The sequence below is a fragment of the Syngnathoides biaculeatus genome, chromosome 20 (assembly GCF_019802595.1).
Source record: "Syngnathoides biaculeatus isolate LvHL_M chromosome 20, ASM1980259v1, whole genome shotgun sequence".
Lineage (NCBI taxonomy): Eukaryota > Metazoa > Chordata > Actinopteri > Syngnathiformes > Syngnathidae > Syngnathoides > Syngnathoides biaculeatus.
The window spans coordinates 10,200,746-10,223,033 of NC_084659.1; the positions used below are offsets into that span (position 1 = coordinate 10,200,746).

At 46.7% G+C, this 22,288-nt stretch overlaps 2 protein-coding genes across 2 annotated transcripts in view; both read right to left on the bottom strand.

The window, feature by feature from the left end:
* The window catches only part of LOC133493380 (uncharacterized), a 62,033-nt gene extending 49,584 nt beyond the window's left edge, over window positions 1-12,449 (bottom strand). Inside the window, exons 1-2 of the mRNA XM_061806688.1 lie at window positions 12,276-12,449; window positions 6,011-6,064 (exon numbers count right to left, since the gene is read on the bottom strand). The gene's annotated coding sequence lies outside the window, so the exon portion shown is untranslated. The remainder of the gene's footprint in view (window positions 1-6,010; window positions 6,065-12,275) is intronic.
* A 5,313-nt stretch (window positions 12,450-17,762) lies between these two features.
* On the bottom strand, window positions 17,763-22,116 carry phlda1 (pleckstrin homology-like domain, family A, member 1). The gene is made up of 2 exons (XM_061807542.1): window positions 20,533-22,116; window positions 17,763-19,643 (listed from the first exon to the last, which is right to left on the bottom strand). The coding sequence occupies exon 1, from the start codon at window positions 21,368-21,370 to the stop codon at window positions 20,561-20,563; it is 810 nt and encodes a 269-aa protein (XP_061663526.1). The 5' UTR covers window positions 21,371-22,116; the 3' UTR covers window positions 17,763-19,643; window positions 20,533-20,560.
* Between the last annotated feature and the right edge of the window lie 172 nt (window positions 22,117-22,288).

Genomic DNA, 22,288 nt, shown 5'->3' on the forward strand with positions numbered 1-22,288 from the left:
TAAAGGTTTCTTGCTAGTCACGGTGTTCTATGTCTTTCCTTTCCACTTGGGCTTTTTTGGCTTACCAAGTCAAATGAAAAAATCCTTCATGTTACCAGAACTGAAAAAATGTCAAGCTCACATGACCAGTTTTAATTCTACATGCCCAACTTTATGAGAAAAACCCCGCCATAATCCAACCTGTAAACCGTGTCCTTTTGGGAGTACCAAGATGGCAGCCAACTGTCTTCAACCAATCCACATACCGCTCGATGTGTATGCGCAATCCAGTCTTTTTTTTTTTTTTTTTTTAGGTCAGTGTACACAACGCCGTCACATTCCTCCGCTGGCACGTGACCCTGTCCTTCCGTCGCCCTTTGAACCCTGAGCAGGAAACACTTCTCCCCCCCACCGGATTCTCGCCCTTGACCGATTCCCGCCCGAAAATCAGACAAACGGCCGTCTGCCGCGTTCAATCAGAAACGGTTAGCGGCGGCGACGTGAAGGATTCGCCACACTAGTAAAGCTGAAACCACATCCTCCCTAAGTTATTGCCTTCCTTGTAATTCAGCTGCAGGGTGGAGGGGGGGGAGGGGCGCGACGGTGGAGAACGCAGGATTTATTGCAGCCGTGTGTCTGATAAGAAATTAATGGGGGCGATAAAGCAACTGCGGGCCGCCATACTTCCTCTGCGATCAAACGGAGCTCGGGATGACGCGGCCGCGGCCGAGGGAGGCTGCAGCCTCGCCGCGGCGTCTTGTCTGTTTTGACATGCGTCACTGGGAAGAATGAATGAACGAGCTATTTGGAGCGTTTATGACGGATCGAGGGAGGCTCTCATTTAGCCGTTATTGGAGGCCGATATGTCACAATACTTCAGCCTAAAACGTGCTTCAACTGTCAAGCTGCACGGAGGAGACAAATTACAGCGTAATTACCGTCTTCAAAGAGCGGTCACCCCTTTAATAGACGCCGTGGCTCAATTAGTCAGCAGGTACATTATCAATCAATAAGTGCTTGCCCTCAAATAGACATCTGGAAAAGATAAAGTGATGTAATTAGCTCAGATCACATACTACTGTTCATCAAGAGGTGTTAGTTAACGAGCCTGTTAGCCTGTTGCTAACCAAAACAGCGGCACCAAAGCATGCAAAATTCCTTTCTGCATTGTACTGAAGATGCGCTTAGATGATGACGGCGATCCCTTCTTGAATGCAAATTAGAGTCCCGAGACTCCATCTTGGGATCTGGTCATTCAGCTTTGTATTTTGTTTTTGAGAAAAAAAAAAAAAACATTCGCTGGACATACGCTGCGAAGTAGCGGGATGCCGGAAATCATTTTCTGACCATGCCCATAAAGCAAAGGTTCATATAATGGTCAAGTGTCATGGAATGGATGATTTTTAGAGAAAAAAAACGGCAGCCGGCATGGAACACATCTATTTTTTCCACCGCAAAACATGATTTTGACGTATATGGCTTTTTGTAACTCCCCCAATAAAAATCCTCGAGGGATTTGTTTTTGAGAAGAAGCAGGAAGTGACGTACGGGTCGGGAGTGGCCTCCAGCGGACTCGTTTGTTCCTATTAGTTTTACCTGCGGGAAGCTAGCTCGTTGTTCCTTCATGTTAGCCAAAATGCCGGCTCGTTGCATTGCTGGACACTGCTCGAACACTCGGGAGGATGGATTTACCCTTCATAAGTTTGCAAGAGACCCGGTTCGTCATGAAAAATGGATTGCACAGGTGCAAAGGACGAGAGCTTCGTTGGTCCCAAACGACAGGGAGGTGTGTATACAACTAGTAAAACAATAAAAATAGCGGACCACGTAATCCGGCTCTCGAAACGTAACAAAAGATCCGCGCAAGTATGACAGGGGTGCACAATGTATCGATGTGCGCGTCGGATGGCTGCCGCGGCGGCTATGAACAACACTGCCGGCAATGGCGCACTCGGGCGCGTGCGACGACAGCGGCGTAAAGCGGCCCGGCTCGGCGGTGTTGTTCACCGCGGATGGCGGCGGCTATCAACAACGCGGCCGGCAATGGTGCACTCAGCCACGTGCGACGACAACGCCGTAAACCGGCTCAGCGCCGTGATAAGCCACCTCGGACCACGAAAATGAGCCTCATCTCCGCCGCGGAAGTGGATTGGACAGGGAGGCGGTTTGGCCGTGATCCGCATATCATCTAAATATGGGTCGGAACGATGGGGTAATATTGCCCCGGTAACTTCACTCGGTTGTGAGATGTTCCCTTCTTTGAAAAGAGCTTCAGTGTCTGAAGGGGCGTGTCCCATCGTGGGGGCCACAGCGTGCTTTCAATGGCGAATGTCCCAGTGTGATGTCACGGGCAGTCGATGCAGCCAATATGGCGACCACTTGGATGTCGAATGAGACTTCCGCAACTTTGCGTATGGATGACGCGCTCTCCGCTCATATTTATTTTTTCATATAGACGTGGAAGTGAATGATGTTATGTGTATTTTTCATTAGAATATCTATAGGGATGACACTTGACCTTTAAATCCACAATGTTTAATCATACAAAGTGGTAATGAAGTGCCCGCCGACCCTTCATCGATTCTGATCGCGATACAGTCGGACGGAAGCTTCCGTATCAGCCCGGCGCAGCCACGTTTGCGTCGATACAGTCTGCGGTGAAATATTGATCGGAGCGAGACCTCAGCTGAACGCTCCGCAGATAACGGGAACTAAATGATGGATCGCTCAATAGGATCCCTCCGAGAGGCCGTTTAAAACAGATCTCCGTTGTCTGCTGCCGGCAGCGGCCTCGGGGATGTTAACTCTTATCTACGTGGTATCGCCCCGTATCCGTGACTGCGAGGTGGGGTGGGGAGTAAGAAAGTTTTTCAACCCCTGGGGGGGTTTATTCTCTCAACCGGGGCGGAAAACGGCTTCCTCGCATCTGCCTTCTCGCTCCCCCACCCTCCTTATTGCCTGTCAAACACTTCAAGCTCGCTCGGCCAACGCAAATGCCTGCTTGGTGTTGATTGATAGAGACAGCTGTCGTCGAAATACAAAACGTTTGGGCCCACACAGGCACGTACCCGCGCGCGCACACACACACACACACACACACACACACACACACACACACACACACACACACACACACACACACACACACCCGGACCGTTTATAGTGGGCGCAAGCAGAGCCTGGTGGCAGATTAATGACTTTACTTTCCAATTAGCCCACTCAGCAGGAGAGGAAATGGCTCTTGCTGGCCTTCTGCTTCCTTTCCTCGTTATTTGTGTCCGTGTAGTCCTATACCGGGCGCTCGTGGCGGCCTTTTCTGATCTAATTTAAATGCCTACTGCACCGCCCACGAGCCAGTTGCCTTCACTTCCTGTTTGTGTTAAGAGTCTACCCGTGTGACTTCCAGAAACATGTCTGTAATTTTACTTTTGCTCATTTAATTCCAAAATACTGTTCAAAGACGGTCAAAAATGTCTTCCATCCATTCTTTTTCTCTGCCGGTTATCCTCACGAGGGTTGCGGGGAGCCTATCCCGGCTGTCAACGGGCAGGAGGCGGGGTACACCCTGAACTGGTTGCCAGCCAATTGCAGGGCACAAAAAGACAAACAACCACATTCACAATCACACCTAGGGGCAATTTAGAGTGTCCAATTAATGTTGTTGCATGTTTTTGGGATGTGGGAGGAAACCGGAGTGCCCGGAGAAAACCCACGGAGGCACGGGGAGAACATGAAAACTCCTCACAGGCTGGTCTGGGACCGAACACGTTACCTCAGAACTGTGATCCACCGTGCTGCCCATAAAGTGTCTTACGTTTCAAAATATTAAAAGTTGTAAAAGTGAGAAATTCACAAGAATGTTTTTTTTTTTTTTTGTTCCGATGATTATCACACAACCAAGGTTGACGGTGTACCGCAGGGACCCCTCCTAGAGACCATTAGCATTCACGAAAACACATCTATGTGATTTTAAATCCTATTATTATGTCTTCAGAGCGCAGGGCAATCGTGAAAAACTTCATCGACATCATTTAGCCAAAACGGAACTCAAATAACTTTTAAGGATTTGTACTTGAGAACGATAGCGAATTCGAGAGCGTTTAAAGCGACTCTGCAGCCAGCCTTCCCAAGCAGACACTCCATCATAAATTACCCAGGAAGTTCCTTGCTCTTTCACACCCCCAGTTCCTTACATACTGTACACCCATATTCCTCTCTCCACTGCCTCATCCCTTTGCTGCTGATTCACCGGAATAAGGACCCCATCATTTAAAATCCGCCTTCAGTTCTCTGGCCTTTCGCACACATTGCCGCATTCGACGCAGCTGTTCTCCCAGCGCCCGGTCTGCGCGTTTAAAAGATTTAATCTGCAGCTGTTTGTTCACGTGCGCAAACGCGTCCGTACAAACTCACTTGCGCCTCGCGTTATTGCGGCTTCCGCACGAGGACCTGCGGTACTTCAAGAAAAATGTCTGTTCACATCGGTTTTTCGCCCTCCTTTAAATGCAACCAAGAGCGACCGGGACCAGGACATTTGCTGATGACATGAACATGAGCAGGGTTATGCTATATATATATATATAAATGTCCTTACTAAAATAAGGGGAAGCCTAGATGCTAAAAAGGGACTGTGACTTAATACTGGCAGAGTGTGTCCTTTGCTATGCTGACCGCAGGATCTGCACTTCCGTCTGGTGGTCTGCAATACGCACGCGTGACTACCGGGACCGTCTGCATTACCTCAGTCATATTTACAATCGCACCGGTGATACTAGTAACCCTGAAGGTTAACGCAACGGTGCTGTCATTCTGTTTCATCTGCTAAACCAACAGTAAGACCGTCTGTGCCTGTTTGCTTGCCAGCAGAATTCAACATTAAAAAAAAAAAAAAAAAAAATGAGACGAACGGGCTTTGGCGAATGTTTGCAATTCAATCCTTTCATTGACTTCCGCCGCCCAAACTTCACTTTGCAGCCAATCACGGTGCGCACAGGCTGTTAAATTTTATGTTTGCGAGAGTGTCCGGATAATCTAAATCCAAAACCCGGATCCTTTCTTTACTGCGCGGCCGCCTCGTACGTGACAATATTCACTCAAGCCCCCGGGCTCATTACTCGCCCCTTCGGTTGTCATAGGAACCGGCGGTTACGGCGGGGTGGGGTGGGGTGGTCTACACTAATGAAGCACGCCGCGCCGCCGTCGTGCCACGCGCCGAAGGTGCCAAATAATAAAATAAAGGAAACAATTTGACGGCGTGATGTTTCTTTGTTATGAAAAATTTAAGAAAAGGTTGGTTTGGACTGATCACGCCATCCCCCGCCCCGCCGTCTTAAGGGACAACAAAGGGGCCTGGTGGAAAATTAAACAGAGTTTTTCCGCACACGATGTGATCAGCTAGGCTGGGGGAGGAATCCGAGAGCCACTTTCGAGCGATGGCGACGTGGTAGTGAATGAAGTGCTGCTTCCACAGTTGAAAAAAATATAATAAACCAAAATAAAGCTTTTATTGTTGTAACATGGCCAGCAAAGTCACCAAACATGTCACCTATCGAGAATTCTCCGGCTCGATCATCACTTTAAATCTCATCTTTTCCGCGATATCGAATAAACCGGTGGGGCGTGTCGGAACAGCAATGCATCACAGGGGAAAATACATATTTATTCATAAGTCTGGTTACGGCTACATTCTCCACGGGCGCACCCCGAGCCGCTTCCGCTGCCGAGCGTGCATCGCAGGTGTGATCGATTGAGATGAAGGCGATGGAGCAAGGACAGCGCCTTCAGCAATATTAGTTTTGTTTCAAGTTTGATGCTCGCTGTCATAATATTTCCTGCTGGTGTCCTTCTACGCTACGGCGGCGCCTCCAAAGTGGAACAAAAACCATTCCAAAATGCCCGGCGTTATAACACCCCCCCCCCTCCCCCCCGCCAATCTTTCCCGTAGGAAATAACGTTGAAGAGACTCAAACTGCGTCAGTCACATTTCAAAACTTCACTCTCAGACAAATATAAGGAGAAGATAACCACTCACCTTTTCAAGGCGCCCAATGTGCTGTACGTGTACTGGACTGGTTTCAAGTGGATCCTAAAAAAAACACAGACACACACAGTCCAAGATTTGAACTCAGATCCCTTTTGCCTGTGAGGCAGATGCCGTACGCCTTATGTTCGCATCTGATGGTTAAAATGGTTTTACATTTGTAATTGATCCTGGTTTGAAAATTGCCCAAGAATGCGCTGAAGCAGTTTTCTAAATCGTCATCCCAGTCTGCTGGTGTCCCCAAAATAAATAAATACAAAAATGAAGAGGCGGCATGGTGGCGCAGTTGGGAAAGCTTTGGCCTCACAGTTCTGAGGTCCCGGGTTCGATCCCGGCCCCGCCCGTGTGGAGTTTGCATGTTCTCCCCGCGCCCGCGTGGGTTTTCTCCAGCCACTCCGGTTTCCTCTCACATCCAAAAACATGCAACATGAATTGGACACTCTGAATTGCCCCAAGGTGTGATTGTGAGTGCGACTGTTTGTCTCTATGTGCCCTGTGATTGGCTGGCAACCAGTTCAGGGTGCACCCCGCCTCCTGCCCGTTGACAGCTCCTGCACTCCCCGCGACACTTGTGAGGATAAGTGGCTAAGAAAATGGATGGATGGATGGATAGCGCTTTTGAATAAAATCCCTCGATACCACAATTAAGAAGGCGTTTATTAAGGTTATAAATTGAGAAAATAGAAGCCATGTCATGACCGAGAGTTTCGTATTTCGGCCATCTTAGGTGGCGCAGGCCGTGTCATCAATGATGAATGGACCCCTCCCAGTTCCAGAATAGCGGATTAATCTTCAACTTCTTCTTGGCGGCCTGTCGTCTTCGTCACCTTTCCCTCCCCCAGAGATGAATATACTTTCACCAGACATGAACAATACTTTCGGCAAATGCAAAATTCATATTTGGTCAATTGAGGGGCTGGTCGTGCTTGTATAAATGTTCACTAAAAAGTGGAAATTGGAAAAAAAAATTGCAAATTTGTTGGAATCTACCAAAAACCTTTTCGTAGAATGTCGCGAACCAACGATGCGGGGGCGGACCCAAATACAGGACTCCCAAGGCAAAGGCATGATGTTCACTGGACTTTATGAACATCATGCCTTATACATTATAAACTCTCATTTTTATCAGACGGGTACATGAGAGATTCAGTCTAAGAATGAAATGATTGAACACTTATTAGTTTACATTGTCCAGTTAGAATGAACACCTCACGTTGTCGTGGAGATGTGGCCAAGCTTGCGTTTTAGCAAGTCCCCAATTTAACGTACATCGGCACAGAAAGTATCGTGATGAGTGTTGTTGTTTTTTTTTTTTGGGGGGGGGGGCTCTGTATATATTCGATTCCTGTAGGGCTGGGTGACCATGAGCAAAGTTAAAATGGGCTCTTTCAAGCGGAATCACAACCCCCCCCCCAAAAAAAAAAAAAAAAAAAAACGGAATTATGCCTCCGCCCTACTTGCGCTGGTTGCAGAGGCACGAGAACGTTTGCATGGGGCTGAACTTGATGATTTATTCAGTGGGGAAAATTGCGAGACGGCGCTCTGTGTTTTGCTGAGGACCCAAATTTAAAAGCAATTTTTTTTTTTTTTTTTTAAATGTTCCGAAGGATTTTCGCGGCGAGGGGAGGACGCGCTTTTATTTTACCGCGGCATCTCACCTCACAAATTGGCGTTCGGGAAGAGTTCTGGCTGTGAAGACTGGACTTCAATCAACTACTTTGAATTTTTATTTCGTAGCATTGAACCTTTTGTTGTTGTTGTTCCCTTTATTTGCAGCTCAAATCTTATATTTGATAGAAATTCATCTTTTTAGACCAAAGATAAAATAAAACATAAGTTAAAAAACAAGGTGAGGCAAACAATGGATGCACTTTTTTGTTCCACATAGGTCATCATTTAGTAAATATGTTCCTTTACTATGTTGCCATAGTAAAAGCTTTGCAAATTTGTGTATTTTTTTATTGTTTTTAATTCAAATCTAATATTCCAATTTCAATTCAAATATTTTCTTTTAATAATTATCATCAATCAATCATATCATAGGATCAGGATATCAATAATTTTATTAATATTTACATTTCATAACTCATCATTATTTTTTTAGTATATTCCTAATTATGAATGAACAAATTATAGAATGAGATGAATTAAAAACAAAAATCTAGAAAAAATACACAAAAAAATCATTTTTCTATTTTATTACTTACAGTGGAAGCAGTTATACTAAAATTGTATTAAAAATTACTTCATTAAAATTTATACTGTATAGTATGTTGCACTTTTTAACGCAACACTTTTGTTTACACTAAATATAGCCATCCATTTTCTTTGCCACTTATCCTCACGAGGGTCGCGGGGAGTGCTGCCTGGAGCCAATCCCATCTGTCAACGGGCAGGAGGCGGGGTGCACCCTGAACTGGTCCCCAGCCAATCGCAGGGCACATAGAGACAAACAGCCACACTCACAATCACCCCTAGGGACAATTTAGTGTCCAATTTTTGTTTTTGAACCTTTATTAACTTTCCAGGCGGCACGGTGGCCCAGCTGGTAAAGCGTTGGCCTCACAGTTCTGAGGACCCAGGTTTGATCACGGGCCTGCCTGTGTGGAGTTTGCATGTTGTGCCCATGCCTGCGTGGGTTTCCTCCCACGTCCCAAAAACACGCAACATTAATTGGACACTCTAAACTGCCCATAGGTGTGATTGTGAGTGCGTCTATTTGTCTCCATGTGCCCCGCGATTGGCTGGCGACCAGTTCAGGGTGTACCCTGCTTCCTGCCCGTTGACGGCTGGGTTCCAGCACGACCCCGACCCTCGTGAGGATAAGCGGCAAAGAAAATTGATGGATTCATGCATTTAGTGTGATTGTGTTGCATTACAAACTGGAGCATACTGTAGAGTATACATTTTACATTTAATAAAATAATCTGTCCACCTCAACCATTAGTGATAAAATAGAAAAATGAATTATTTATTATTATTATTTTATTTTTTAGATTTTTGTTTTTAATTCACCTCATTCTATAGTTTGTTCATTCATGATTGGGGAGTGCATTCAAAAAATAATGATTAATAATTAAATGAAAATAGGAATCAAATGATTGATATCCTGATCCTATGATATGGTGAGAAAAATATTAGTCATGTGATGCACGTTACACTTTATACATTTAACCTTTTGGGGATGAATAGTGAAATGTCACTCGTATAAAAAAAAAAAAAACATTCGTTTTAATACAGAATGGTGGAAAAATATTTATACAGTTTTTTTTGGGGGGGGCAGGACGCTCGCGTTATTTTGTCACAATTTAAAAAAATGTACAATGCTCTTACCAGCGTAAGTGACTATGTATCAATATTATTCATCCATCCATTTTCTTTGCCGCTTATCCTCACAAGGGTCGCGGGGAGTCTTCTGCGAACGCGGCATCAGGTATCATTTTTCTAAATCGCTGTATTTCGCAGACACGAGGGAATACTTGCAAAGAGTCTGTTTCTTGTAGATTTTCTTTTTTTTTTCCAGTTCCTGGCGTTGTACTTTAGCTCCATTTGTCACTGTCAGCATTTTATTCACATCTTAGTCTTCTTTTTTTTTTTTTTTTTTTAAACAACATTGTGTGTAATATTTGAGCGTAATCGAACCGAACAGCCGTCCTTTTGCAAGCGTTGCCCTTTGCGTTCCAGTAAGCGATGAGTCCCTTCCCGTGGGTTTGGCCCGCGGCAACGTCGTTCTGCGGGCGATAAAAGGAGCCAAGAGCTCAAATGCGACGAATTCTCCCACGTAACCCGACCCAGGCGGCGACGGTTCCCTGCTTTGAAATGAACCTCACGCAGGCCAGCGCGCTTTTGATTCCGGATGAGTCGCCGTGCAAGGCTGGGGTGCATCCATAAAGCTGACAGTATCGCCGTAGAGGAGGGAGGTGAGGATGGGTGGGGACGGGGGGACGGGGGGGGGGGGGGATATACCTGTCTGCGTGACGGGCGTTTGATTATTACGAGCTAGGGCAGGATCGCGGGATGACAAAAGGAGGAAATGATGAGGTGTGTTAGATTCCAGGGTGACATTGAACGAAGCCTCAGTAAATCCCCCCCCCCCCCCCATCCTCCCCATCACTTCCCACTCATCATCCCGCACTCCATCCCATCTGTGAGGGTCTCGGGCGCCCAAGTGCGCCTCCGACACTCGCGCTCGCGAGTGCCACCATTATTTGTCCCGCGAACGAGAGCCTCGCTGAGGGATTTTTGGGGATGGTGGGGGTTGGGGCGGGGGGAAATTACAGGAAGACGAGAGATAAGAGGATAAGAGAGCCAGAATGGAATCAGTGAGAGAACACCCCGCCAGATAAGAAGAGGAAGTCATTTAAGCAAAGGACAGACCTGGCTGAGGTGCGAACCGGATTCCACTTTTGGATCAGAATTTCAGGGGTGGTGGGCTACATTAGAATGCCCCCCCCCCCTCCTAGAAATGGCCGACCAACGCGTGTGGTGGAAGTAAATGAAAGGAAAAGAAAAAGGGTTTTATGAAAATGTCTGTGCTGCATGACATTTCAATTTCAGTAACTCACTGTGCTTGTTCTCCCCCCCCCGTTCATACTATACACTGACATTTACTTTACTGGGGTAGAACCTTGTTTGGACGCTCCACGATGGGAACCGGTCCTTTTCAGGTTAAGTGCAAACACTTTTCACAAATATCACAAAACGCTGGCAATTGAACAGGGGTGTGTAGACTTTTTACACCCTGTGTTTGTTAACATTTTCAAGTGTTATTATCTGGCACACACCCGAGCTGACTCGTTTTCGCCCACTGGCTTTTCCGGGAAGGGAAATTCATGAGTCTTAAAACTCGAGAGGACGCTTAAAAGCACACAATCTCTTCGTGTCAAAAACACAATATTTTACACACACCAAAAAAAAAAATGGATTAATACTGATTAATATTGACAGGCGGTGGCTCAGCTGGTGAAAGCATTGGCCTCACAGTTCTGAGGACCCGGGTTTGATCCCGGCCCTGCCTTGTGTGGAGTTTGCATGTTCTCCCCGTGCCTGCGTGGGTTTTCTCTGGGTGGGCACTCCGGTTTCCTCCCACATCCCAAAAACATCCAACATGGACATTGGACCCTGAGTGCGGCTGTTTGTCTCTATGGCGACCAGTTAAAGGTGTACCCCACCTCATGCCTGTTGACAGCTGGGATAGGCTCCAGCGCTCCCCGCGATTCTCGTGAGGATAAGCGGCAAAGAACATGGATGGATGGATATTTTGTGTATTGACACATAGTCACTTACGCTGGTAAGAGCATTGTACATTTTTTAAATTGTGACAAAATAAAGCTAGCGTCCTGCCCCCCCCCCCAAAAAAAAAAACTGTATAGATACCTCAGCATCACTTTGTATTAAAATGAAAATTTTCACCTTTTTTTAAATGAGTGACATTTCACTATTCATCCCCAAATAGTCAAATGTATAAAGTGTAATATGTGCTTGACATGGTAGATATTTTCTTTCAATAAATATCATAAGATCAGGATATCAGTCATTTCATTCCCATTTTCATTTCATTATTGATAATTATTGTTTTGACTATATTCCCTATCACGAATGAACAAATTATAGAACGAGATGAATTAAAAAAAAAAATCTAAAAAAAATACACAAAAAATCTCCTTTTTCCATTTCATGACTACAGTTGAAGCAGTTATACTACAATTGTATGATAAATTATTTCATTAAATGTAAAATTTATACTGTACAGTGTGTTACGGTTTTTAATGCAACACATTTTTATTTATACTAAATACATTCATCCGTTTTCTTTGCTGCTTATCCTCACGAGGGTCGCGAGGAGTGCTGGAGCCTATCCCAGCTGTCAATGGGCAGGAGGCGGGGCACACCCTGAACTGGTTGCCAGCCAATCACAGGGCACATAGAGACAAACAGTCTCACGGACTATCACACCTACGGACAATTTAGAGTGTCCAATTTATGTTGCATGTTTTTAGGGATGTGGGAGGAAACCGGAGTGCCCGGAGAAAACCCACGCAGGCACGGGGAGAACATGCAAACTCCACACAGGCGGGGCCAGGATTGAACCCAGGACCTCAGAACTGTGAGGCCAACACTTTACCAGCTGAGGCACCGTGCCACCCACCAAATACATGAACAGATTATTTAATGAGCTAAAAAAATACAAGTACATGAAATATATTCATTGTAAACACTCTGCAAAGGCACGATGAGACATTTGTTGTCTACTTACTTGTTTTCACAGTCCGTGCAAGGCTGCCTTTGTTTTGCTTGTTTTTGCTTGTCACTACAGCAATGTGTTGTACTTTTTTAAAAAACAAAAAAACGTTTATAAAAAACAAAACACAAACAAAACAACAGTTATTCCTCTTGGGTTGTTTGTTTTTGTCAGAAACCTCGCGCGTTGACTTCCTGCCTCATCAAGGGCACCTGCAGCAACTTCCTCACACTGTCAGCCAATCAGCTGCCCCCCACCTCAGTTTCCTCCACAGCTGGTTTTCATCTCTTTTGTTAGTTTTGAGGAAGATATTCTTCACTTCATTATTATTACTTAAAAAAAAAAAAAAAACATGTATAACTTAGTGTACGAATGACAAATTCATTAAATAGAATAATTTTTAAAAATATAAATGTTAAGTTTGAAACTGATTTTCATCAATAAAAATAAAACGCATGCAATTTTGTTCTCATGAAAGTCTAAAAGAATGTGTATGATAAATCTACCCCACACAAGATATATACATCCATCCATTCTCTTTTGCCGCTTATCCTCACGAGTGTCGCGGGGAATCGCAGCTGTCAAGGGGCAGGAGGCGGGGTACACCCTGAACTGGTGACCAGCTAATCGCAGGGCACATAGAGACAAACAGCCGCACTCACAATCACACCGAGGGGCAATTTCGAGTGTTGCATGTTTTTGGGATGTGGCAGGAAACCGGAGTGCCCACAGAAAACCCACACAGGCACGGGGGGAACGTGCAAACTTCACACAGGCGGGATTGAACCCAGGACCTCAGAGCTGTACTGACGTTCTAAATTGCCCCTAGGTGTGATTGCAAGTGTGGCGGTTTGTCTCTAAGTGCCCTGCGATTGGCTGGCAACCAGTTCAGGTGTGACCCTCGCCTCCTGCCTGTTGACAACCGAGATAGGCTCCAGCACTCCCCGCGACCCTCGTGAGGATAAGCGGCAAAAGAAAATGGATGGATGTTTTTGGGATGTGGGAGGAAACCGGAGTGCCCTGAGAAACCCCACGCAGGCATGGGGAGAACATGCCAACTCCACACAGGCGGGGTCGGGATCGAACCCAGGTCCTTAGAACTGTGAGCCCATCGCATTTACCAGTTGATGCACCGTGCCACCCCACACAAAATATATATTTATCTTAATTCCATGTAATTTTTAAAAAATGTACATTATGTACATGGCAAGCCAAAACCGAGGTACATCCCATTCCATTTTCAAGGCTGCTTATCCACACAAGGGTCGCGGGGTTGCTGGAGCCGACCCCAGTACAGACTTTTGAAATAAATTCACGCAGCAAGGAAAGGACAGAATAGAAGGAAACCAGGATGCCACGGAGGGAAGGAAGGAAGGATGGAAGAAGGACGGAAGGCAGTCAGGCAGCGGCGGTTCTCGGTGGGACGCCTAACGTGGGGGCTCCTCCCGTCCTCACTACATCGATGGCACAGCTGGATGAACACATAAATAACAAGAAATCATTTCAGGGTACAGTCAAGTCAAAGGAAACAAACACCACACATGCAAAAATCATTGAGGAATCCATTTATTTCTGAAATCGAAAGGAAATAAAAAAAAAAAGACAACAACTCTTGTCGAAGTTGATCCGCCGGCCACCCGTCCCAATTTGCACCGAGCGTTGTTTGGGCTCCCGGGAAAAGATAACCCCGATATAACAACGCCGTTATCGCGCAAAAATATAAATATTTAAAAAAAAAAAAAAAAAAAAGAGGAAGTGAGCTTTTCACACAAACAAGGCCGCCAACCGCCGAGGAGACGGCTGTGACCTTGAGCGTAAGGAAGGCGGCTTGATAGGGGTGGGCGGACGTTTTGGCTACGCCCGACTGCCGTTATCACCGCCAGACTCCGTGTCACCTGCCGTGTGTACAACAAAAACAGCACCGACGCCGTGAGAGCGAGCCCGGGGGCAGCGTAAATATACACACCCTGTCCACAAATTCAAATTGTCCACAGTTAACTTTTTATGTGGTCTTGTCGCGGCACGAGTAGCACACTTCGAGTATCGCCGATTTTCGAAAACGAGACACAACATTTAGTTGCATCCGAGCAGATGGCGAGGAAGCGCATCTGCATTTTTATATGCCACCCCCCCCCACCCCATATAGCCAGCTTGCTAATAGCTAATTAGCGAAAGCGTAAGTGCTAAATCGCCGTTTAGAAAGACGGCATGATAGATGGTATCATCCGCGCCGCTTTGTTATTATCACTTGGCCCCGATTGTGATGACCTGAGGCGTAAAAGAAAAAAAATGAAAAATGTAATTCACAGCCACCTATCACGCACCTGCTCGGTTGCTGCGCGGGAACAATCTGTCGAGACAGATGCCCGACAATGAGCGCGTCTCTCCGCTTATTTGTTTTTCTTTGGCGAGAAACAAAAGCCCGCCGACGGTCGGGGGGCGTGCGATGCGCGATGATCGTGATTATAGCTCCGGCTTTTGTTATAATAACCAGTTTTATTTTTAATTCGGCGTCGCCGCCTCGTTTAAGATCTCGCCGAGTGAGCGTGGGGCGCGCTTTTGCGAGCGTCTCCTGACGGGCGGGAAGTCGCAGGTGGCGGAAACATTTCCGAAAAGTTTGATCAAGGAAATAAAATTTCACCCCAAAAAATGATATAAAACAGCCAAATGAAGGCTCATTAGACGCGCTTTTAATTGGTTCTCGAGGGGATTTGGCAAGGCTGTAGATTTGGGATAAAAGAAACGTTTCTGTAGTTTAGTGCAGGGGTGTCAAACTCGCGGGTCACAATGTAGTTATGAAAATCTTGAATCACTTCATCATATTTACAGATGAAACTTTTGCACTCGTTGTGGAATCACCAATCAAGGGTAAGCGGTTTGTCAACTATTGTTGATGTTAGCTAACACAAACATGATTGCAATATCTCGTTATCATTTATGATAGGAGGTGCTATGAGGTGCTTTGAACAAGAATCGATTAAGTTGACACGGGATTTACCTCGGCGGGCCACATAAAATCATGTGGCGGGCCGGATCTGGCCCCCGGGCCTTGAGTTTGACACCGGCACTTTAGTGGCTGGCACGTTTGGGTGAGGTTTCGATTGTTGGCCTTTTTGCCCTTGCGGGCCCCCATACTTTAGGACAACGTGTCAAATTCCAGTTTTACTTGCCATCAACTGTAATACACTTGGTTTAATATCCAAAACTCCAGCACTCCCTGCGACCCTCGTGAGGATAAGGGGCAAAGAAAATGGATGAATGGATGGATAATTGTAATAAACACAGTCAGTTTGAATAAGAAAATGCCTAATTTTGGCCCACCTTGCATATTGAGAACTAGAGTGGGCTATTTAATTATATATAAATATATATATCCCTCCATCCATTTTCTTCACCGCTTATCCTCACGAGGGTCACGGGCAGTGCTGGAGCCTATCCCGGCTGTCAACGGGCAGGAGGCGGGGTACACCGTGAACTGGTCGCCGGCCAATCGCAGGGCACATAGAGACAAACAACCGCACTGACAATCACACCTACAATTAATGTTGCATGTTTTTGGGATGTGGGAGGAAACCGGAGTGGCCGGAGGAAACCCAGCCAGGCACGGGGAGAACATGCAAACTCCACACAGGCGGGGGCGGGATCGAACCCGGGATTTCAGAACTATGAGGCCAACGCTTTACCAGCTGAGCCACCGTGCCGCCCTGGTTTAATATTGTTTGGAAAATATGTCATCTCTTATTATTATTTTTATTTATTTTTTTTGAAGTCGAGTGCTTGAGAGGCAATCCGGAACAACGTCCCTAACGGCCCCTCATCCGGTGGGCTCCTCTTACTACCCCCGGCTCAAATCACAAAGAGTTGGCCCGCGGCGAGGAATACGTCGGCGGTCAGCGAGCGCGCCAAGACGCGCAAAACTTGCCGGCAGCAGCTGACGCCCGAAAGGGGCCATCAAAGGCCGGTGACGCCGCCGCCTCGGTTTTTGAAGCGGGATGTCGAGCGGCGACGCAGCGCTGTGACTCAGTCGTCGTGTCCTCCGCTGTCTGTTTGCCTCCTCCAAGGACAACGTAGTACGGCACAGTTCTGATCGTCTCAATGACATTTAAATCCCACTTATACACAATACAGAGCTGCCGCGTGTATTGAAACTGTAATTTTGTTGTATTTTTATTGCCGTTTTGGGACTATTACCGTAATTTCCGACCGACAAGCCGCAACTTTTTCACACGCTTTCAGTTTATGCGGTGATGCGACGCTAGCCTTAGCGCACCTGGTTATAAGTCTCAGTACGCGGAGTTTAACGCTAGCACCGTGCTAACGCTAGCGCCGCGCTAGCGTTAAACTCTTTATGTGTACCGAGGCTTATAACCAGGTGCGCTCTGTCGGCCGGGAATTACGGTAAATCCTTGAGAAAGCCAATTCAGCGTCGCGATCAATTAAATCGAACTTCCCTTCCTCAAGAATATGGTTACAATGTATTTCTTGGACACAATTTCAACATCATATTTGATAAAGCAGGAAGACTCCCTTGGATTTTCCCTGTGCTGCTGGTTCGGTTGGCAATAGAGACCAAATTCTGCCGGACTTGATCACGGACCCGCTTGTGTGGAGTTTGCATGTTCTCTCCGTGCCTGGGTGGCTTTTCTCCGAGCACTCCGATTTCCTCCCACATTCCAAAAACATGCAACAATTATTGGACACTTTAAATTGCCCGTCGGTGTTATTGTGAGTGCGACTTATTGTTTTTCTCGATGTGCCCTGTGATTGGCTGGCAACCGGTCCAGGGTGTACCCCGCCTCCTCCCCGATGACAGCTGGGATAGGCTCCAGCAATCCCCGCGACCCTCGTGAGGATAAGCGGCTAAGAAGACGGATGAACGATCTATTTGGTATGAGCTTTCTGACACTGGGAAGCACATTTGGCTCCGGCGCACCTTGATAGAGGTTCCCGTTCACTCAGCACGGATTCAAGACAACCAATCCCAGATGGAGCAAAGCAGCCCCAGAACTGAACTGAATGTTCACGGTAATGCTTTTGTTTTGTGCGCGCGCATGTTTTGTCAACATACAACTTGTGTTGTCACCAAAATGACATCAAAAAGCACCAAAAGTACAAACGCATCAGCAGGCGACGATTGAAGTCAGTCCCGGAAGATTACAAGCGACAAGCTCAGCCAGCCGGCAGCCACGAAGCCATCACGTGTCACAAAGGATGCAGTCACAACACGCCGCGTTCAATCGAATTAGCCCGGAATCGCCAGCGTTTTTTTGTTTTTTTTTTGGCACGGCACACCGGTGGCGCTTGAGCCGAGCGGCGGCAACTGGCGGGGAAACCCGATCCGCCGCGCTACTTTTAGACTCGGAAATGAGGTGGGCTGCGAGACATGAAAGCAGAGACGCGCTGCCCCTAATGAACCATCCCGACGAGGAAGAACCAAACACGAACCCAGTTTCCTCTTTATATATATATATATTTTTTTTTTAATGGAATGTATCATTCGGAGGTATGAAAATAGATCTCGAAGTAAAAGAACATGGACGGCGCCCAAGAGGCATGTCAGGCGGGGCGCAGCAAAGGCGAGATAAAGGGCACGGCGTCGGCGCCCGCGTGCGGGAGATGACAACAACGCCGAGGCACGCGTTAATTCGGCCGACGTACGGCCTCGAAAAAAGGCCCACGCGATCAACGTGAGCCGCCGGGAGGAGCAACACGTCGGCGCCTGTGCGAAGTAAGGCCGGTTGGAAACGGGCCCGATCGCGACGCACATCCCTGAATAGCCCGAAAGGGACCGTCGACACTTCCAAGACGACGCGTTTCAAAAGGGTTTGGAAATTGTTGGTCACCGTCAGTTCCGGTTTTACACTTTTTATGATGCTGTACACTTGAAAAAAAAAAAGAAGTTATTTCGACAGTGACTTTGGGAGGACATGTCATAACGTCATAAAAATACTACGATAGAAAGACAAATGCATATTCCGACAACCCAAGACGTGAACATAATTCAATGAATACAGTCATCAATAATTATTCCTTTCCAAAGTGTGACGAGCCTCATCATAAAGGCTTAGAACAGGGGCATCGAACTCATTTTTCTCACGGGCCACATTGTTGTTCCGGTTTCCCTAAGATGGCCGTTATGATTTAATATTTTAATTTATTTACTACTTTTGGAATCGGAAATCAAGGGTACTGTATTTTTCAACTATTCACATTTGGTAACTATCTCGACTTTATCATTTACCAAATTTTTGGTACCGATTTTTTACAACCAATCATGGAAATCGACATCAGATTCGGCTTTGCGGGCCGGATCTGGCCCCCGGGCCTCGAGTTTGACACCTGTGGCTTAGAAGTACTTCGGTGTCACCAAATAGTGAGCAAATATGGAATAACTTAGTTTACCTAGCAACACATCTAGTATACCTAGTACTAGCTTAAAAAGTCGAACAATTTAAAAACCTTTCATCGTGTGACACTGTAAAATGGTGGCCAAAGTATAACGCACAGTTTGAAATTAAAAATAATAAAATCACAAGGTGGTGTCATCATGCCTTTTTTTTAAACAGATAAAACACAAACGCAACTTTTTGCGCTTGCAGGGGCAATGTTAGCGTCACGCTAATGACGATGAATGCGTTAGCGATGGGCTAAACACGGGAGGGTTAGCACCAGGCTAACGCCGCAAATGTTTCGCAAAATTTAGCAATGGAGTTAACGCACATTACACACATTTGACTCTTGTAAAGCGAGCGTTTTTTCGTTTTTTTTTTTAAAGATGGTGACATTAGCTAACAGGCTAACAGCTAGCATCGGAGTTTAGCCACGTTGCGTGTGCCGGGCTTCAATAACAAAACAAAGTGGTGCTTTGTTTTTTTTTTATCTCTTAAAAAACATAATCACCACGCTGTTGGACTGCCGGTGAGTATAACATAAACCAGTTTTCACGCTAACGTCGGTTTTAAGACTTCCGTACAGGCTACCGTGGCTAATAATCCCGTTCATAAAAAAAAAAAAAAAACAAACAAACAAAATCACATCTGGAAATGAATCTTTGGTTCGATGATCCCGACCTACCTGCTAATAAGACGACGACAGTACAAATAAAGGCTTATTCCCAATCACGGACTTCCCATTGAACGCATTCATAGAAAAAATATATACATATCTAATAAATAACCGCACAGCCCGACGCGCTTTTTCTTTTCTCACATGCTTCTTTTTTTTTTTTAAAGTCCACGAGTCTTTAGTGGAGGAAGTCCGCGTATCGGTTGGGGAAAAGGTTTCCGTGGAAACACGGACGGGGGTCAGGAGGCTCGTCCTGGAGAATCGGTGCTGATGCAGCAGGGGTGGGAGTCCAAATTCGTCTTCCGGTGTCCAATTAACCTGCAGACAGAATCAATCGGACACGTTGCTACAAATTCGATTGAAAGGTCACTTGAAACGCGTTCTCCGTTACCCGGTTCGATTGTCTCGACTAAAACGTCGCCCGACTGCGGTCCGTGGGACTTTTCTTATCAAAATATCGGGTTTGTTGCTCTCATCATCTTGAGTCAAAATTCCCGATTCAAAAGTCACTTAATGGAGAAAATTGCCGCTAACACGTTTGGATTCCTTGGTGGAGAAGTGAGATGAAATGGATGTACGGTAAATGGAAAAAAAATATAAAGCTTAAAAGCAACGCAAATGATAAGGTATATGATACTAATATGATTGATTGTGTAAAATGAAATAGTTTGAACGCAACATGGAGTGTCAACATGGCACGGTGAAGCGTTGGCCTCACAATTCTGGGATCCCGGGTTCAATCCCGGACCCGCCTGTGTGGAGTCTGCATGTTCTCCCAGTGCCTGCGTGGGTTTTCTCCGGTTTCCTCCCACATCCCAAAAACGTGCAACATTAATTGGCCCAAGGTGTGACTGCGAGTGTGGCGGTTTGTCTCGATGTGCACTGCGACTGGCTGGCGACCAGTTCGGCGTGTACCCCGCCTCCTGCTCGAGCACTCTCCGCGACCCTTGTGAGGATAAGCGGCAGATTAAATGGATGGATGGAGTGTCAACATAGGATCCGCCAACATTGAAAACCATGGGAAACTACAAGGAACTATTTATTTATAACAAAAAAAAAAAAGTCTAATATCCTGTTGTGTGTATTTTAGGTGGCCAACAGGAAGGGAGTCCGAGGGCAAGGTACCGCTCCAATTCCCACGGGGATTCCCCGAGCCGTCCCCCGAGCGACCCACCACCGCCGCCGCGGCTTCCGCCCCTCCTCTTACCGCAAACGGCGCGATCTCCCCGGGCATGTCACGCCACGCTCGGCGAGCTCCGCAGGGTCTTGTGGCTCTGCCCGGGCATGTGAACGACGAGCAGCTGCTGCTTCTGCCGGGTGGACTTGACGGCCAGGATGGCCTGGCGGTTCTTGTACTGGACCATCTGCAGCGTGATCTCCGCGTTCCAGCCCTCGTCCTGCGGGCACCTGAAGTCGATCTCCTTCCCCTCGGACATGACCACGGTGAAGTAGACGTACTTGCCCTTGCGCTCCACGCAGTCCACGGTTTTCATGTTCGCGAAGTGGAGCTCCTTGACTTTGCCGGAGTCTTCTCCGCGATGGTGGTGATGATGATGATGGTGTTGGTGGTGGTGGTGCGGTTGCGGCGGCGGCTGCTGCTGCTGCTGCTGCTGCGGGTGATCGTGCTGCTTGGGCGGCAGCAGCAGCACCCCGTCCTCGGTCAGGACGCACAGCTTCTTCTTCCAGAGCTGCAGCAGGCCGTCGCTCCTCTTCTCCAGCACGCCTTCCTTGAACACCTTCCTGCCGTTTTCCAACATCCTCGACCCCGTGCGTGCCCGCTTTCGTTTTCCTTCCTTCAGGGCACAGACGCCGAGGTCTACCCCGGGAGAGGGCGAAGGCGTACGGGGCGCGCGGCTGGCGAGCGCTGGGTCGGTTGTGGTGGAGGCGGAGGGGGTTTCGCTCGCCTGGTTGTCTGAGACGGGCGGAGGAGGGGTCTGCGAGCGGAACCGCCCACACGAGACCCCCCACCACCCCAATCTAAGAAACGCATAGGCCACTTCATTAGGGACACCTACAGATACTCCCAGTGGTGTTAGTTTATCCATCCGTCAGTTTTCTTTGCCGCTTATCCCCACGAGGGTCCCGGGGAATGCCGGAGCCTATCCCAGCTGTCAACGGGCAGGGTACACCCGGAACTGGTCGCCAGCCAATCGCCGCACTCACAATCACACCTAGGGGCAATTTAGAGTGTCCAATTAATGTTGCACGTTTTGGGGATGTGGGAGGAAACCGGAGTGCCCCGAGAAAAGCCACGCAGGTACGAGGAGAACATGCAAACGTCACACAGGCGGGCCGGGATCGAACCCGGGACCTCAGAACTGTGAGGCCAATGCTTTCCAGCTGATTCACCGTGCCGAGGTTATTCATTTCTCAGTTAATAAATCTACAAAGTTTTCTTTGTAGTTTCCAACAAATTTTCTCCAATTTCCACTTTTTAATCAACATGCATACTACCACGACCGGACCCTCAATTGATCAAATATTAGAGTATTAGTTTAAGAAAATTTATCTATTCACGCAATTTCAATTTACTATAAATATTAAAAAAAAAAATCCCTAAATAAGTGGTAAAGGGTAAATGGTTTAATGGTACGATTAAACTACTTGTAAATTACAAAACTATAATGTACTACATTTAGAAAAAAAAAAACCAAACCTGAACCAGTTAACATTTTCCTACTGCAAATAATTTACCTTTCCAGCTGTGTCCTAAACTAACCATTGGCCCACATCGCAATATAAATAGCATTAACATAGCCACATTAGTCACACACAAAAAATGTTTTTGGTCACGTTTTCTATTGTATTCCACGGCTTGCTTTGCTTCTATAGTTTTGATTTATTGTCCCTTAATCGGAAGCAATGCAGCCAATAGCGCCTGGTCAATTAGGAAAATCGGACCACTGGCTTACATAATGATAATGCAGAATTGTAGTCATAAATCTGAGTACATGGACTTATCC

Excerpts from the sequence above, each read along its gene's own strand:
- phlda1 (XM_061807542.1), bottom strand. The coding sequence starts at position 21,370 with ATGGATAAACTAACACCACTGGGAGTATCTGTAGGTGTCCCTAATGAA.